This window comes from Chlorocebus sabaeus, chromosome 11, assembly GCF_047675955.1.
Source record: "Chlorocebus sabaeus isolate Y175 chromosome 11, mChlSab1.0.hap1, whole genome shotgun sequence".
Lineage (NCBI taxonomy): Eukaryota > Metazoa > Chordata > Mammalia > Primates > Cercopithecidae > Chlorocebus > Chlorocebus sabaeus.
The window spans coordinates 91,108,596-91,128,197 of record NC_132914.1 but is presented as its reverse complement, the minus strand read 5'-3'; the positions used below and the strand labels follow the sequence as shown (position 1 = coordinate 91,128,197).

General features: G+C 38.9%; 1 protein-coding gene across 2 annotated transcripts in view; it reads right to left on the bottom strand.

The window, feature by feature from the left end:
• Positions 1 to 19,602, bottom strand: part of CRADD (CASP2 and RIPK1 domain containing adaptor with death domain) — a 179,045-nt gene that overhangs the window by 58,402 nt on the left and 101,041 nt on the right. The window contains exons 3-4 of one of the 2 annotated variants that reach the window (XM_073020998.1): positions 10,833 to 10,887; positions 9,433 to 9,454 (exon numbers count right to left, since the gene is read on the bottom strand). The exons of the other annotated variant lie outside the window; for it this stretch is intronic. Of the exons in view, the coding sequence (XP_072877099.1) occupies positions 9,448 to 9,454; positions 10,833 to 10,887 (62 nt within the window). The 3' untranslated portion in view covers positions 9,433 to 9,447. Of the gene's footprint in view, positions 1 to 9,432; positions 9,455 to 10,832; positions 10,888 to 19,602 lie in introns of those variants that run through there. 2 annotated transcript variants of the gene reach the window in all.

Sequence of the window (19,602 nt, the reverse complement as noted above, 5' to 3'; positions counted from 1 at the left end):
CCATAGAAAATGTTCTATAACAGATGAAAGAGGGTCTCCAGCATCTTCTTTCCTCCTTTCTGTAAGCCTCTTCTACCTTCTAACTCCTTGCTTTCTAAGCCCCAGGTATCTGATAACTTGATTTTGTCCTGAGTCCTCTCCTATAATACTTAGCAGGCCAGGTCTCCTCTAAGACATTCTATTTTTCAAAAATGAATTATTCTCTAGGATATTCTACTTCCAGCTATTGTGAAGAGAAAAATGCTTTCTAGAAAATGTATGGTTACTTATATATGGCTAATAACATCTTAAGGTTCTCAGAAGTATTCCTATTCTTAAAGTTCTTATCAGAATCTCTAGTTATCGGAAATTAAGGCAGAGTAACAAAACATTAAGTAAAAAAATTCAACCAGTCTGGGCCACCATAGAGCCTTGTCTGGAAGCCAGTCTGGAGATTAAAAAAAAAAATCCATTAGGACTATTTACATGTTTTCTTCCCTCTATTTTGAAACAATATGGTATTTATGTTATATTATTATTTCTTACTGAGAAATAATAATTGTATCTATTTAGGGGATAAAATATGATTTTTTATATGCATATACCTATGGAATGATTAACTCAAGCTAACTAACATATCCATCACCTCATGAACTTATATTTTTGTGGTGTGAACACTTGGATTTACTCAGCAATTTTGAAATAAACATTATTATTAAATACCACAGTTAACCATGCTGTACCATAGATTTCAAAACTTATTTCTGCTGTCTGAGATTTTGTACATTTGACTAACTTCACCTCCACCTGCCCTCCACCCCAGCCCCCAGCCCTGGTAACCACCATTCTACTCTCTGTTTCTATGAGTTTAACTCTTTCAGACTCTACAGGCAAGTGAAATCACGCAGTATTTGTCTTTCTGTTATTGGCTTATTTAACTTAACAAAATGTCTGCCACATTTGCCCATGTTGTCTCAAATGACAGGATTTCCTTCCTTTCTTTCAAGGCTGAAGAGTATCCCGTTGTGTATATATACACCACATTTTCTTTATCCCTTCATCCATTAATGGACACTTAGGTTGATTCTATATCTTGGCTATTATGAATGATGCTGCAATGAACATGGCAGTGCAGCTATCTGTTCGATATACCAATTTCAATTTCTTTGGATATATACTCAGCAGTGGGATTGCTTAATCTTACGATAGTTCCATTTTTAGTTTTTTGAAGAACTTCCATATTGTTTTCCATAATGGTTGCAGTAATTTACATAATATAGTATTTTAAAAATCTTTTTCTCTACAACAGCTCCTGTGGATCCCAATCCCAATGTATGAATGAAAAGGCAGGAAGTCAGGGGGTAGGGAGTGATTAGTCATTTGTAGGATTATCAAGAGAGTGTTTGTGTGTGTGTGTGTGTGTGTGTTATGGATATGGTATTTTATTTCTTGGAGGAGATGCAGATACTCAATAATCACTGTTAATTAAGCGATTTTTTTAAGTAGATGATTCTGCTCATAAGAAATTCAAAATCTGGGACCTAGAGTCAATTCCTAAGGTCAGGAGCAAACGTAAAGATCATGCTTACCTGAAGAACTCTTCTGGTTTTTCAAATTTATTATAATCCTTGATTCTTCTAGTACAGCTGTCTCTTGCCTAAAGAAAAGCCAGTGGATTAAACCACAGATTTCATTCTCTGACTCGCTATGAAAAGGATTTTAGGGGATTTCCATCAAGAACCATATAAAACCATATAAATATTACACAAATATAGACTGCAAGCCAGAAAACTATAAATAAATAGAAATTTGAGACCAGTGAAAATATAAACACAAGTATGCAGACCATGCTTGTTATAGGTGAGTTTCAAGTTTATCTCTGAGTCCCCTGGGGGCCAAAAAGAAGAAAGAAGCAGCATCCATTAAAGTTATTAGAAATGAGAATGCCTGTTGTTTTCACCCAGAGAAGCAAAGCTCTTTTTGCAGCTATAGATTCCAGAAGACATTTTTCAAATGAGTAGCAGAGTTGACAACATCCTTAACTCCAGGACCTCTGGCCAGAACTTAAACTGCTTAAGAGTTCCTAAAAAACTGCACTAAGTGACAAGCTCCCCAGAGGGTGGGAGAGGCCTGTGTTCCATTTACAGAGGCAGCATAAACACATAATTTTCTAAAACCACAACGACTACCTTTACTTCTAAAGAGTTCAGGCTACTTTCACATATTGTGAAATTTCAGATAAGAGGACCCAAAACAACAAGATATCTGTGGAGGGAGGAGAATAAAGCACAGAATAACTTAGACTGTGTTTGATTTTCCTTTCTAGAAGCTATCTTCTACAGAAAAACATCTCTTTTCCAAAATTTCCCTTCTTTCAGAATAATAAAGGTATATAATTTTTAGCTACTTTATTGAGGAATACTTGATACACAAGAAACTGCACATATTTAAAGCATGCAATTTGATATGCTTTCACACATGTATCCAACCATGAAACAGTCCCCACCAGCAAGGTGATGTGCATACCCCTCATCCCCCAAAGTTTCTGCCTGCCCCTTTGTCATCCCTCCCTTCCACCACACTCTACACCTCATCTCCAGCAAACACTGAGCTGCTTCCAATTTTTTAAAGATACATGATTTTTTAGAAAATGTTTCAAATCAGAAACTAGAGTCTATACTGAACATTATTGTTTTATGTGTGCTCCTTAGTCATCCCCTGGCTCTTCTAAACCAATCATCACCCTTTCTGTCTCTAAAGTGATTGGAAATACTGGAAGTCGAATACCATATCTTCAGTTCTTTCATGACCTGCAGAGTTGGCTATGTCAAGGCTGCATGCACAGCCTATTCAGGAAAAGTGGATGGACTACTTTTCCCCTGAAGCACATCTCCAGCTTCCCAGGCAATCTGCTGGAGATCAGCTACACACACTCTGAAAATAAATGACTGCATCGGGTACTTCTTAGCCTCTGCTTGGGGAAATACACCAACCTAGCCTCTCAGAGAAAAACTCTGGCACTCTGGGAAATACGAAGATTTTTGTCAGTCAACACAGCAAGTGGGAAAGAGAAAGATGGGGCAGGGGAGATTAAAAAATAAAAAGAAAGGAACCGCCACCACACTCTCTGACCTTGAAATGGTTGACCACCAAGGACAAGACATACTACAAATAATGCACATAGGAAGAAGAACTAAGAACTCTAGAACACAGTGCTCCAGGGGTCCAAAAGGAGAGGTGCTTCTATTTCAGAGTAGCCCAGGCTCCACTATGGAAAGGCTGATGACGACAGGGACTAACACCCACAGTTCCCCAAACGCTCTCCTGTGCCCCATCTCCTGTGATTCCCACAAGAGTACTGTGAATAAAACAGTGCTATTAAAGGTTATAATTTTCCCTTAAATGGCGGAAAAACTGAACCTCGTATAGGTCAGGTGACTGCTAAGGAGGGGCAGAGCTGGGGGTGGAAAGTTTTGTCTTTTGATCTCAATGCCATTGCTGTTTCTATGACACCAGACAGCGTTCTCAGGTGGAGGATGTCTAGACAACTAGACAACAACTACCTCAGACCCTCCCTTTAAAAATCAAGAACATTCCTGAATCAGGAATATCCAGGAGATAAAAATAAATTTTAAAAAATCAAGAACATCATTCTAACAAGGGTCCAGTGGTACCTTTGCTAAGGAAATGCTCTGAGAGCCACCCTTGGGCCTCAGGGACCACACACACTGTGGTCAGGTGTTGACATGGTTTGGCTGTGTCCCCACCCAAATCTCACTTGAATTGGAGCTCCCATAATCCCCATGTGTCATGGGAGCGACAAGGTGGAGATAACTGAATCATGGGGATGGTTTCCTCCATCCTGTTCTAGTAATAGTGAGTGAGTTCTCACGAGATCTGATGGTTTTACAAGAGGTTTCTCCCTTCGCTGGGCACTGATTCTCTCTCCTGCCACCCTGGGAAGAGGTGCCTTCCACTATAATTGTAAGTTTCCTGAGGCCTCCCCAGCCATGAGAAACTATGAGTCAATTAAACCTCTTTCCTTTAGAAATTACCCAGTGTTGGCTATTTCTTCATAGCAGCATGAGAACAGACTAATACAGGTGCCATGGCAGAGATGTGTTTCCTCCAGAGCGCACACACATTCCAATCGTCATGAGATGAGCCATATTTCAAATGCATTAAAGAGGTTTGCCACTTCACAACCTCCAAATAATCCTATAAGGAAAAGACAGGATAATTACCAGTACTACTATTAATTACACTCAAGTTTCTTGTTGAGTAAGTTTGTATTCTTGAGGATCAGGCTTCCTTAGGTGAAGCATGCTCATGGCCTCACCATCATCATCATGGTAAGTGATAATGCTTGCCATACAGTGGACTCCAAAAGATGTTTGTGGAATGAACAAATGAGGTCAACAGGCCACACTACGAAACTCTTTAATTATCATGTTAAACATGCTGATGGGAAATTATCTGTCCCTAAATCATGGCAGAATAATCATAGTCAAGTATGAGGCAATCCTTTCCAGTCTGGATAGTTTTAAAGAATTTGGCATAAGCATGTATTTCTTTCCATTAAGGTCCTTCGAGAGTGGATCTTATTTGTTTCATTTTCTTGGAGAAAATCTGTCCCTGAACTTGAAAAAATAACATTTAAAAGGAAAAAAACAAAGAAACTGAGTTTGCTAAGAGGTTAAGTACAAGACTCAGCAGACATACTACAACATATGCACATGTGAGCACCACTTATTTCAAAGCTAGCCTGTTAGGGAGCTACAGATATATTCCAGAGATACTGGTTTGGGGCAAAAAATATGCAGAATGCCTTTTTGGAACTATCTTTATCTTTACAATCAGTTGATGTGATATACAAAAAAAAAAAAAAACAAAAAAACCCTGTCATACTACTTTACAGTCTTGGCTCATTTTTAACCAAAAATTACTCTAGCCAGTTTAACCACCACCCATGAGGCTGACTTAGTGATGAACAACTAACTCTTAGCCAGTCACTGACATCAAATCCACCTTCTAAGAATAAATACCACTAGGGTAAAAAAAAAAAAAAAAAAAAAAAAAAAAACTTCAGCAGAATGTGCCAAGGGCTCTAAAAACAAATTCCAAAGAGAGACTTCAAGATATTTTGAGCAATAGCAACATTATTGGAAGATATGTATAACCTCTCAAAGTGGACTCATACACAATTTGCACAAACTGCAATATAAATCCTTAAAAAGCCGAAACATACTTGTAGGCAACAATTCCATTATGTTTTGGTCATCTTTACATTATTCCCCTGGCACAGTGCCTAGTACATAGTAGGGCATGCAGCAAATGCTTTCAAAATTAGATTTCCTATGGGAATAAAGTACAGAATTACCATTAGTCACAGAAGAGCCATTACCCACTAGACTTTTGTCCTAAGGAGAAAATGCTGTCTCGTGTTTCCTCATTGTCAAAGGTGGGTTTTACCGCTTTAGGGGCTCTACCTCAAGACAGTAACTGACAGATCTATTTGGTTTTACTGCCTTCTACCTCTACTGGCAAGTAGAAAACTTATCCCTCTGAATGTTGTCTCTTAAAGAAATCTTTATTTTAAAACAACTAAAATGTAAATTGAAGGGATTTCAGAATCTATAAAAAAGCACTAGCATCTACTACACTTTTATAAACTCTGAGCAACTGGCTATCAAGACGAAAATAAAAAAAATTATACAGGATCTACTTCCATAGAAAAGGTAATGGAATTCCCTTTGAGGATGTGCCCACTATGTATTAAGTATTATGCTGCCCGCAGTCTTCAGGAAATCCTACAAAGGAGGTATTATCATTCTTATTTCTACAGATAAAGAAACTTGAAGCTTTGAGAAGTTAAATACAGATGTCTAAGTTTACATATTCCTTAGAGGGCAGAGCTAAGGTTCAAATTCAGGTCTGTTAGAATCCAGGTCTCTCTTTCACCTCTAAACTGTGGAGTTTATTCCAGAAGTCTAAAGCAGAAGGCCCATTGGCCAGCCAAAGGGGGCCTAAAACAGTGATTTGATAAACATGAATGAATTGCCAAAGTTTAGAAATATGATGTTTTGCATAAAATACGGATTTGTACCTCCATTATGTCAAACCTACACCATTCATTTGTCTTTATAGCCCAGGCAGTTTATGCTTTTGAGTCTTTGACCTTTGCTATTCCCTGCTGCCTCCCTAATACTCTGGGTCAAGTGACTTGTTCATGGTCACAAGCCACAGGCCTCGATCCCACATGTCCTTATTCTTGTCTGCTCTACTACTCAGATTCTCACTGGCAACCAAACATATATATGATTTAATGGCCTGCGAAGTGGGGTCACACCATTCTTCCACAATTCCCTTTGAAATGACTATCATGAGCTTGCATTTCTGACGAACATGCTGGAACTGCTAAGACTTCACATCTTTTTTCTTTCATTTGCCAAAAGTCCCCTAAAAATAAATCACTCAGCTTCCACATATCCTCTCCTTGGTCTCCCATTCCTGTTCTGCCAGTAGCTACCAGCAGCAGCTATGGTTGAATACTGAAGGGGAAAAGAAGCTACAAAGGAAGCCCCAGCGGAGCATCTCTGACTTCTAACCCATAGGTCAGGGGATAGGGAAGATGCATACCAGCAGGTGACTCATAGATCACACATACCAGTGGGTGACTCAAGCCACTACCCTTTGGAGTAGACACAATTTTTATTTTCATTTCGGATGTTCGTCAGAGGAAATCAGTTTGAATCATTTTCAATTATGTAAATACTAAAGCATATTTCAACCACATAAGATGGTAAAATTTTCTCCTCCTTCCTCTCAAAGGTACTAAGTTTATCAAATTAAATGATAAAACTTCCTCTCCCAGACTAGGAAAATACACCAAAAACTAGTTTGCCAATTGAAAATTATTTTTAGAGGTGTTTGGAGTATATGCATTATCAAATATAGTTCCTATTAAAAAAAAAAAAAAGCAAAACACAACATTGTACTTATTCCAATGTTTCTATATGTGACTGAAGCCAGAAACTGTATTTGTCAAAATATCATTCTTTTCAGGAAAGTACATCAAATTAATAATGAGTTGTGCCTGAAGAGGTTTTAGAATCTCAAAGTAAGCAGGCTCTGTACTTTTCTAATAAACTAATAAAGAACAGACAGCTCTTTATTAAGAAGAATCGACTTTTTATTTATACCAAAGTGGTGTTTCTTTGACATTTGTTTTTGTTTCATTTCTGACCTACTTTCTTTCTGACAGTCTTGAATGAATATCCATTCTTATGTCCTTTAACCGTCTTGCAAAGTAGCCAGGCCAACTGGCTTTCCCCCGGACAGTAAATCACTCTGGGACTCTGTGTTCTAATATCAACTCGGCCAGAGATTTGCCACGTGTGCTTTATCAACCTCTCCATCTCTTCTGCTTGACTTCAGACATCTGCAAAGCTGAAAAACAGCTCTGACACAGAACAAAGGGTTTTAAGGTGCTCTGAAAGTGCACAGAGGGCCAAACCATGGCAGCTGTGGATTAGCAGGTTCTCACTTCATTCTGCTGGTGCTTGGAGACCGCACAGTGGTTAGAAGAGCAAAGGCTCAGGGGTCAGACGGCCTGGGTTTAGAGCCCAGCTCTGCCACTTATTAACTGTGCAACCTTGGGCAACTCACTTAACCTCTCTGTGCTGCGGCCACCTCAGCTATAAAATGGGACATTGAGAGTTAAACATGATTAGATATTCAAAAGACTTAGTGCAGTGCCTGTCATGCCATAAAACTTAGTAAATACCAGCAATATTTATTATTCTTCCATTTTTGATGCCCTCACTGACATGCCCTGAGTGTGAGTAAAATTTTGTCATTCAGCTTGACTATATTTAGTGCCTTGATTCTTGACGGAAACAATGTCAGAACCGTTAGTATAATTTCCTAAGATCTAGTCAGACATCTCTAGGGCATAAATTGTTATGTGGGACCAGCCATGAAGTACCGCACTGCAGGTGTTTTGGAAAGTCACGCTAAATCTGAGCAGAGGATGTGAACCCCACGCACCCTGCAGCAAGAGTTTGGCGGGGTGGTTTGCTACTCGCTCTCTTCCCCAACTGATGTCTGGTTCTGACATCCAGAGCATGACACATGACAGATGACAGCGACACGTCTGCCCATGCCCACAAGCACACCCAGGTTTTACAAAAGCCAATGTAATTTTTTCAGTAAGTAAAGAAAACAGTGCACAAGGGGTGTGCAGGATTTCACTTGTTCATTTGCTTTGACATTTTTAGGGAATTTCTTGTGATAGTCCTAAAAGAATTTTACGAACACATGAAAAATGAAATTAGCCATTTTTTCAGGCTTCTACTTCTAATAAAAAAGATGATCATATATGCTTTTGAAGAACAAGCATAAATGTTATTTTATGGCTTAAAGTTACAATGTATAGGCTTTTACTCTTTTCTGAATATGAAGAAAGTTGCCACACATTTTACTTTTATCACTGCTTGCCATTGATGAAGTCTTTGTAATTGTTACAATAACAACCATACCTTGCATCTTTCTCATATGCAAAAAACACAAATGCTACTCCACTTGATCTATCTTTATTTACTCATTGTTTAAAATGTATCCATAAACCAAATTAAAAATAAAAGAAACTTAAAAACTATAAAATCAAAGGTCTACTCCTGGGAGCCAGCAAAAAATAAAACAAAAGAGCTCAGATTTTGGACACAGGCAGACTTGGATTTGTGGGTGAGAAACTTAGTCCCTTCTCTGCTTTGATTTCCTCATCTGTAAAATAATAATAATAATAATAATACTTATACCTCTACCTTGGAAGGCTGGTGGTACCAGGACAGTCCCTAGGGGAAAATGTGGCCCAGCGAATGATTTCTTAAGAAATAGAACGAAAGTAAAAAGGAAAGAGGCAAAAAAGGAGGGAGTAGCAGTGACTCTCCCCAAGCTATACAAATTGGGTTATAACCCAGGCCTTCTGCCAAAATTCTGCCTCTCAAATAGAATACTTCACTGTTTTTATTATGTGAATTTTCCATACGTAACAAAGTAGAGAGGAAAGTGTAAAGAACTCCCAAAAACCTATCACCAAGCTTCAACAATTACTACATTTTACCATTCTGATTACACCTATTTCCCTATACACATACCTTTTTTCTTTTGAAGGAGTATTTTTTAAAGAAAGTCTTAGGCCTCGTGTAAATTCATTAATAAGTGCTTCTAAATAGATAAGGGCTTTTAAAACTCACAATACCACCAACTCAATAAAATTACCAATAATTCCTTAGTAATATGTAATAAACAGAGTATGTTTCATTTTTGCATGTTTTTAAAAAAGGCATTTTTTTAGATAGTTGTTCAAATTGAGTTCCAAACAAAATTCATACCTGCAATTGGTTTACAGGTCCCTTAAGTCTTTTAACTTAACAGTTCCCCATCTCCACTTTTTTCTCAGAGCATTTATACACTGAAAAAAATAAATAAATAGGTCACTTGTTTTGTAGAACTTCCTACATTCAGGCATTGGCTGATCTGTACCCTTGTAGTGGTGTTTAGCATGTTCCTCTGTCTCCCGTATTTCCTATAACCCGGTATTAAGAGTTAGATGTGGATGTTTGATGAACTTCTGTTTCAGCCTCGTTGAGGGAGGGGATGTGGGTAAGACTGTTTCACAGGTGGTGCTGTTACTTTTCTATCAGATCACATTGGAGGAGCATAACTAATGTTCAGCTGTTCCACTTTTAGTGCTATGGAGACTGATCAGTGGGCTCAAGTGTTATCAGCCTGATTCTCTGTTAGATAGCACCAATTTTACCTGATGATTTTATCATTCATTAATGGTTGTTGCTTAGCTCCATTATTTCATTAGATGCTACAAAGCTGTAGGTTTTTAAAACTTTCCTAGCACCCTTCTGCACTTATTAGCTGTAATTCTCTATAAAGAGGAAAGCAGGGGTGGATGTGAGATCTCCTTTTTAAATCCACTTTCAGAACAATGACTTGGTGCCCTAACAATCTCAGAAGTGACAAATGAGAGATTTTTTTGTTTTATTGTCTCGCGTCTTTAGAATTTTGTCATAAACTCATGGACTTTTACATATTTTTATATATTTCTATCCTTTTGATGCTCAAACTGTCTCATCTTTGCCCTCTGAGGGGGTCCCCTCAGGTTGGCTTCTGAGTCATTCTGACACGATCCCAGCAGTCTCTTTGATGGCTTTGCTTTAGATGGTTCAAAAAGAACCTTTAAAAAAAAGTAATCAAGAGGCTGGGCATGGTGGCTCACACTTGTAATCCCAGCACTTTGGGAGGCTGAGGTGGGTGGGTTACTTCAAGTCAGGAGTTCGAGACCAGCCTGGCCAACATAGCAAAACCCTGTCTCTACTAAAAATACAACAACAACAAAAAAATTGCTGGGCATGGTGGCATGTGCCTGTAATCCCAGCTATGTGAGAGGCTGAGACATGAGAATCACTTGAACATGAGAGGCAGGGGTTGCAGTGAGCCAAGATCACACCACTGCACTCCAGCCTGGGCAACAGAAGGAAGACACTCCATCTCAAAAAAAAAAAAAAAAAAAAAAAGGAATCAAGAAAGTCTTTATGTGTTGTTTATCATTTTGATATTCCATTTTCCTTGTTTCACAGCAATTACACACAGGGGCTCTTCAATAACATCTACTGGTATGTGTTTGTTTATGTGCCTTACAATATAATTTAAACCAAAAAAATGCAATCCTGTTGAAAATACCAGATGTGACAGGTATGGGAGTCAGGGAGTTCAGTGAAAAGAGCCAGGCTATGAAGTTAGTCAGACCTGGATCTGAATTCCAGCCCATCACTTACCGACTGTGTAACTTCAGGTTTGTCATTAATACTTCCTGTGCTTCGGTTTTCTCATCTGTAAATGGGATTGATAACAGTAATACCTATTGTGCACACCTGCCAGTAAGTACTTTAAAAAGCAACTAAATTCTCTTTTACACTACTCAGTCCTGAATAGAACCTCAAGAAATTGTAGTCACAACTATTATTGTCATTATCTATCTTGCATGCTTCAATTTATCCTTAACTATGTTTATGTTACACATTCCAGTTTGAACATCATCGTCTTTAATAAAGAGAGAAGCCAAATAGTTGAGTAGGTCTGTTTTTCGTCATATTTTAACATTATTCTATCTGCCCCAAGCAATGAGCTTAGCCTTTACTTGTTTTTCTTGTTTTGAGCATAGCTTTAAAGAGCGCTTTCTTGTTGTCTTTAACATTCTCTTCAGCTTCAGCTCAGTCTGAACTTGTGCTTTGTAGATATTTTCTTACCGGTTTACACCACTCTTCTGAATTTGTTCCTTTCATGTGCTTGTCTTTCAATCTTCCATACATGTACTCTTAATATCCAAGCCCATCAAAAATTCCTTGTTCTTAAAATGGTTCCTGGGCCAGGCGCGATGGCTCATGCCTGTAATCCCAGCACTTTGGGAGGCTGAGGCAGGCAGATCACCTGAGGTTAGGAGTTCAAGACCAGCCTGGCCAACATGGTGAAACTCTCTCTACCAAAAAATACAAAAAGTAGCCAGGCATGGTGGTGGGCACCTGTAGTCCCAGCTCCTCCAGAGGCTGAGGCAGGAGAATCGCTTAAACCCAGGAGTTGGAGGTTGCAGTGAGCCGAGATTGCACCACTGTACTCCAGCCTGGGTGACAGAGCGAGACTCTGTCTCAAAAAAAAAAAAAAGTTCTCTCTTTTTCCTCATTCCCTCAAAAGATGATTTTGCTTCAGAAATTTTCCTTTCTTTTTATTTCTCTATTTCCCTTTCTTGTTTTTATTTTTTATGGTCTTTTCAAGTCTCTATATGTTGAAAAATCCCTGTTATTTTTCCTTTGAAATATATTTTCCTAAAATCACCACTACCATTTGGTTATGCCCAACTTTTCTTGCTTTTGAAGTTGCCAAACAGTACTATCATGTTTACTCCCGCCCAAGGTTTTAGTCAATTCCACTTCAATAAAAAATTTTTCCAGGTAGTTAGAACTAAGTTTGGAGTAGTATTTCCATCTCATTGCCTCCTCAATCTGTGGTTTAAAAAACAGAAAGGCTTTTCTGGATTGAAACATCTATGTTTCTATGGAATGAAACATTGATCAGATATTGGATAGAATTAAAGTCCTCATCAATGACTATATCTTGGCTGTGGCAATTTTGATATTTAGCTGAACCTAAGTGTGTGTAGTATCAGAATCCAACAAAATAAGACTCTTATTCACTTGTCTATACTAACCTATAATCGTTGTTCAGGCATAACATTTTGGCTCCACTGACAAGAGAACAGGCTGTGTTTTCAAGTTAAGTCATGGCAGTTCACAGTCACAATTTCTACAGGGGCTGGCAAAGAATAAAAGCTTATACCCCAACTCAGTAAGTGGTGGAAACACCTTGCTCTTTCTTACACTGTTGAGTTCTCCTGTGAATTCATTGCTACTTAGATAATCCTAACACAAGAACACAAAAAGAAATTCTAATACAGGCCATAACTAATTATCTTTAAAATGTATTTAGGAGAAAGAATTCAAAACCAAAAAGAAAAAAAAAAAAAACCAACAACAACAAAAAAACCCTGTGTGGCTATGAATAGTGGGTTAAAATTTGGCTAATAGACAAAAATAAACAGCAACTTAAATTGTCTTGCAGTTTAACCTGTCAACGTTTTATTCTTCATGTACCGAATGAGAAGAAATTACATGACAGAAAGACTGTATTTCAAGAAATCAGCTAAGCATACCAAAGTTTTCCCAAAGGCCTTGACATTGACATGAACAAAGTAAAATCTCTAAGTCTAATAAGTATAGCTAAGCTTAGTTACTCCCTACTCAGCTCCAGGCTTTAGGCTAAGAATAGCAATAAATATAAAAATATCCACCAGTTGTCATTCAACTCGTGCGCATGTGCCAGAATCCCTCGCTTCCTTTCCCTCGCGCTCTGAATCATCAACCAAATTTTCTCTCCCTGCTAAAAGTTTTTTAGCAATTCAAAATAAAATCAGAGGAAAAGTTATTTCTTGGAAAGGTTTAAAAGTGGGTGAGATTCCTGTTTATGTCCTAGTCAAGCACAAAGACTAGTTGTTTGATAACCATGGTATTTTCTAAAATGAAGTTTTTAGAGAAGAAAGCATATCCAGGATAGTTAATCAAACACAATGACAAAGAAAAGGACTTCTGTTTGGTCCAAAATTATTCTGCTATTAGGTCAATACTGAACCACACATGGACTGTCTTGGGCTTCTATACCAAACTGCTGGTAAACGAGCAGTAGCCACCCAAAAATCTTCAAAACGGAACCATGGAGACCTCTGTTCTTTCTGAAGCTGAAAACATTGGACCTGAAAATAACTAAGATTTGGAGGTCATGGTTTGATTTAGTGTATGCTACGGAGCCACGATGACGGGGAATCAGAAGCAAGGAGCAAGTTCAAAAAGCTTGCAAGCACCAGGAAAAATGAGCTTTGGTCAAAAAGTGTGTTGATTTCCCTTTAATTTTCAGGGTATACTGTGAGATTAACCCTCGTTCCATTGAGCTAAATTTTATCCATCAGCACAACTCAGAGGTCACTTAAAATCATAACTTCCTCTTAAACATTCTTATGATATTTACTAGCAAACACATTCCAAAAGAACAGTCACTTCCACTATGTAGAAAGAGCTTAATTGCTCAATTTAAAACTCACTACACTTATTCACAAATGAGGGCCTCATCTTCGTTGGTGACCCCGAGGTCTTCCTTCTCTTTTCCTTGACTCAGCAGCTGAACTCAGCTTCCTCTCTCTGACCTTCCTTTTCCAAATGCTGGAGCACAGCAGGCATTTCTAGGTCAGCAAAGGAAACTATTACTGCCTTCCAGGAGAACAGTATCTTCTGTGTATTCGAAGGACCGAACAAGAACAACAAGTCAGAAATTCAGTGTACTAACCTCAGTTCTGACCCTGTCTAGGGCATGGCATCAACTGCCTCTTGTCTCTGTTCTGTTAGGGGAAAAAACTCCACCATCCACCCCTATTGCTGATTGTCATCAGCCACCTGAATACCTGGCTCAGCAAAGCCTGGCAGAGCACCTTCTCCCACCTTCCCTGCCTTGCTGGCTATGGCACTGTCTTCCTGCCCGAACCACAGGCTCATGAGAATGACCATCTCTTCATCCTTTCCATCCCATACCATGCATTCTGCCACCACTTATTCTTTAAAATAGTTTTAATGACATAAAATTCACATATTGTAAAATTCACCCATTTAAAGTATGCAATTCAGTGGTTTTTAATATATTCAGAGTTGTGCAACCATCACCACAATCTAATTTTAGAACACTCCCATCACTCCACAAAGAAACCCTTTACGTATCAGGAGTCATTTCCCAAATCCTCCCCACCTCCAGCTCTAAGCAACCACTATCTTCTTTCTGTCTCTATGGATTTGCCTATATGGATATTTCACATACGTATGCGTGGTATCTTATGGCTGACTTATTTCACTTAGCAGCATGCTTTCAAAGGTTATCCACATTGTAGTCTTTATTGCTGAATAACACTCCATTCAGTACTTGATGAACAGTGGGCTGTTTCCACTGCTTGGCTGCTATAAATAATGCTGCTATATACAAGTTTTTGTGTGAACCTGTGTTTTTGTTTCTCTTGGCCACCACTTATTTTTAGTACCCACTCTGCTCTTTGTCTCTTCTTCTCTGGTCTCAAGTCCTATTTAAAAAGAAAAAGGCTTAGGAAACAGGCATTCACATACCCTGTGGATAGAATGAAAATGGTACTGCTTTTCTGGAGGACAAGTCCCTAATATCTATCAAAATTTTAAACACACACACTCTTCAACCTAGAAATTCCATTGCAAGTCCCCTACAAATAACCCCTTTACAAGTTTGCAGATCACGATAAGGATGTTCTCTGCAGCACAGTGCATAATAAATGCAGACATTAAGAAAATAAATTTAAATACTGTTCAATAAGAATCACGGAAAAGCAGTACAGTGGACCACTATTCTGGTGATTAAAATAAAATAAGGTAGAACTATATAATCGTATGAAAGACTGTTCCATACATTAATTAAATATATCAAATTACAGAAAATGCATATATTAAATGAGTTCTCTCAGATAAAAGCAGATATATTGTGTGCACTTGAATGTCCATATAAAATTTCTGAAAAGATACTTCTTTAAAGATGAGGATTAAAGGTTTTACAGAAAGAGAAAATTACTTTGCATTTCATCTCTTTTTTGTACAACTTGAATTGTTACTATAAGGATACTTTTAGAATTTAAAATGTATATTTTAAAATAATAGAAATACTTCCTGGAGTCCTCTGAAACCCTACTGTGAATCAGTTGGGAAGGGTGTGAGAAAATGAATGCCAAGGAGAGAACAGACACACCAAAGAGGAGCTAATGATGCTGAAAGTGAACATCACCTGTTTCATAATCGACCCCTGGCAACCCTGACTCTAATCTCCAAACGGAAAGCATCACAGGATTTTGACTCCTACCCACATTCTCAGCAAGGCACTATGGTGCTATAGAAGAAAGACAGAAGTCAGACAAGCCCAGGGTACTAAGCCAAGCTCTGCCACTTACTAACTATAAAACTTTCATTCAATCCCCCTTCTCCAAAAATCCTCTTTGCCAGACTATAGAGTAACCCATGCTCTTTCACCACTATTTAGTAACTATACTTGAGATGCCAACTCCTAAGCATGTTCATCAACCCTACAAAACTCAGCTCTAAATAGTACATCTCACAGAAACCTTTCTGAAAACCAGGACTCCTAATCCAAACCTATATATGTGTTTGCACATCCTCTACACAGGTGTGTGCCCTCCTCTTCATACTGGTACTTAGTTTACTGTTATTTCATGCATCTTACCCCTGCTCCTACAAATTCTAAGGGCATGTACCCAACCAAAAACTATTGGGCACATTGGGTCTAAAACTTGCTGGCATGTGATAAAATACTGCTTGTTGATGTTTGAGCTGTATCCGGAAGGTTATTTTATTAATTATTTACTGATAAAAACTTGACAAAATCATAGATGAATGGTAAATGTGGGCAACAAATGCTCACAGGAGCACTGATCATCATTTTGGGTTTTTGTCAGTTTATTTCTTTCATTTTTCTCAATGCACATCCACAACTAGCCAAGGTTATTTATACCAACTACACAAACACAAGTGTCTGTATTTCAGGACAGATCAAATTCCCAACAAACTGTGATTCATTCTTCAAGACCCTGCCTCCTTGAAGCTTTCCCTCCCCACCCTAGCAGCTGGTCCCTTCCACCTTGTTGCTTCCTTGCTCCTCATTTCATTTAGTCATTATTGTGTAAATATTTGACACCTTCCTTAGGCTATGAACAGCCCAGTCTTACTCATCATTGCATCCATATAACCTTGGATCATCTGTTACACATAGAATGGGACTAAAGAAAAGCTATTTAAACACACAAGTGAGTGAGTCAAGATTAATTTTCACTCTCAGTACAAATTACTGGGAAGCTGTAGAGCCTCCAGCCCTGAGGGTATATCTATCCTACTACCCTAAAATACCAAACCTCTCCTTCCCCAAAGAAAACTGAAGTCTACCTATAACGATCAGAATAACATCCTTAACCCCCCTCCCACCTCCTAACCCATCTTCACATTCCAAAAGGCAAGGGCACCCTATGGCAGAAAACAATGACATTTAAATGCAGAATAAATAGCAGCATTTGGGGAAAGTGGGTTCAAGTTCCGGTCCTGCCACTAAACAGCTGGATGATCTTGCATTGGCCACTAAATTCCTCAGGCCCTCAGGCTCCTCATCCATAAAAGAAGGGGTAAAACCTCTATCACTTCCAAGACCCCCATCAGCTCTAATACTCTAGGAATCTATGAAGCAGAAAATTCATTTCATTTTTTCTTCTTTTCATTTATTCAACAAGTATTACTGTATGTTTGTGGTGCACTACATAGCGATGGACTACGTGTTTATTAAATCCATTTTGGTTTTCGCTTAAGCACAAATTTCCCAGGTTCACTTGAAAGTAGCTACGGCGGCCAGGCATAGTGGCTCACGCCTGTAATCCTAGCACTTCAGGAGGCTGAGCCCAGGAGTTCAAGACCAGCCTGGGCAACAAAGTGAAACCCCATCGCTACAAAAAATGCAAAAATTAGCCAGGTGTAGTGGTGCACACCTGTAGTCCCAGCTACTTGGGAGGCTGAGGCAGGAGGATCGATTGAGCCCAGGTGGTCAAGCCTGATCACACCACTGCACTAGAGCCTGGGCAACAGAGCAAGACCCTGTCTCAAAAAAACAAACAAACAAACAACTCACAAAGTAGGTATGGCTATGAGTTCTAGCCAACGCAATCTGAGTGGAAGCAATGTGCCTTACCTCCAGCCTGGCCTCCTGCACAATCCATGCTCACTCTCTCCCCTCTCCTGCCAGTCAGAGACAGATGATTCAATGAGAATTCCAAGGCCTTAGAAAATGACAAGGCCACTAGATGAAAGATGTCTGGGTCCCTGAATGTCTGCATGGAGCAAAGCCCTTCTCTCTTCCAGCAGCAAATAACCTGTATTAGTCTGTTTCACACTGCTGATAAAGACATATCTGAGACTGGGCAATCTACAAAAGACATTTAATGGACTTACAGTTCCACGTGGTGGGGAGGCTTCACAATCATGGCAGAAGGTGAAAGGCACACCTCACACGGCAGCAGACCAGATAAGAGAGCTTGTGCAGGGAAACTCCCCCTTATATAATCATCAGATCCCATGAGACTCATTCAGCACCACCAGAACAGCACAGGAAAGTCCTGCCCCCATGATTCAACTACTTCCCACTGGGTCCGTCTCACAACACCTGGGAATTCAAGATGAGATGTGGCTGGGGACACAGTCAAACCACATCATAACCTATGTTAAACCACTGAGATCTGGAGTTCTTTGTTACAGCAGAGAGGCTACTCTGACTTACGTAAGACATATTGCATATGCACTGTCAGCTTTAACCCTCTTAACAACCGGACTGGTAAATATTACTATTTATATTTTATGGATGAAGAAATTGAGTCTCAGTGAAGGGAAGCAACTTGCTCAACATCACACTGCTTCAAGGTGGCACAGGCAACATTTGAACCTATGCATCTCTAACTCCAAAGTTCATCTTCTTCATTTTTTGGGAGATGATTGCTACCAAAGCCCCTCTACACTTCCCTCCTTGCTCCTGGGTACCCTTCCCAGTTGCAAACAGTTCCTGCAGGTGCCGCTCCTACATAAATCCACTTGCTACTGAGAAGCAGCACAGGGCATGATAAGCAGGCCTAGCTACGAAACTAGAGGCAAAGGAAGGCCACAACCAGGCTTTGCTGTCCAGTTCAACCCTGGATCTGACTCAATCAGTCTGTGAACAGTAGAAGACTGAAGCTCCTACTAAGCCCATATCTTCAAAAATATCAATAATATGCTCCAGGAAATAATCCAGAGATGACTATACTATTTTAATTTTCCCTTAAAAGAGTCAATCTAACATCATTAAGAGTGACATTTAAATGCTAATTGAAAAAGCACTGTTCCCATGTCTCTAGACAAGTATTTGCATGTTAATTAATTCTGGGCGACAGAAGACCGGCTTCCAATATGAGGTGTCAGAGTAGAGAGTTTCTTTGCAGAGGAAGATAAAAGGCTATGGCATAGACATTATAAATTACCTGGTTTCAAGAGTTCTAAAAAGAAATAAGCTGTCCTTTGCAATGCAAATTCATATTGCCTCTTTTGTAAAGGGCACATTCTAATGAAAGGACCAAAATATAGATTTCCTACTTCAATACTCTTTTAATGTAGTGACCTCATCACAGATCAAAATGGCTTTTACCAGAACAGTGGCTAACGAGCTCATAAAGACTGTCAATATGGGAGACAGAAACCTAATGCCCTAGAAGCCAATAAACCACAAACACACTCTGAACAGTCACAAAGGATGTCAACTTGATTTTTTCAAACAACAAACCATTTCTTTCTAAAAGGAGTCATGCAAATTAGTACGAACTCACAAACCACAGACTCAGAATGATGGCCATTAGGCTGAATATTTTATAAATTAGGTTACCTCGAAAGACGATAATTTAAATAAAGTATTCATTCAACTTGCTACACTTACACTATATTTGTTGGCATTATAATTTCTATGGTATAACTTTCACTGTTGCATTATTGCTTTTCATATATGATCTCATCTTAGACCTGGAAGATAAATAAGTGTGCCCACTATACAGATGAAGACATTAAGACTCAGAGAGAATATATGGTTTAATCAAGATCATGGAGGGAAAGAGCAGTGAGGTCATGTCTAGAACCCAGTTTTCTGGACCTAATTTCTATGTTCTTCCCATGCAATTATCTTATCTTTCTCCTATTTCGTTTAGTTGCTGATTGTCCCTGCTACTAAGTTCACTATTGCTATGATATTCCTAAATGTGCAGAGGACATAAACATTCAGGGAATAATCACATTTCAAACAGGCTTAACAAGGTTTTCTTTTTGTGCTCTTCTGTAAAAGTCCACCCCAGTAACAAAAGTATACTGATTA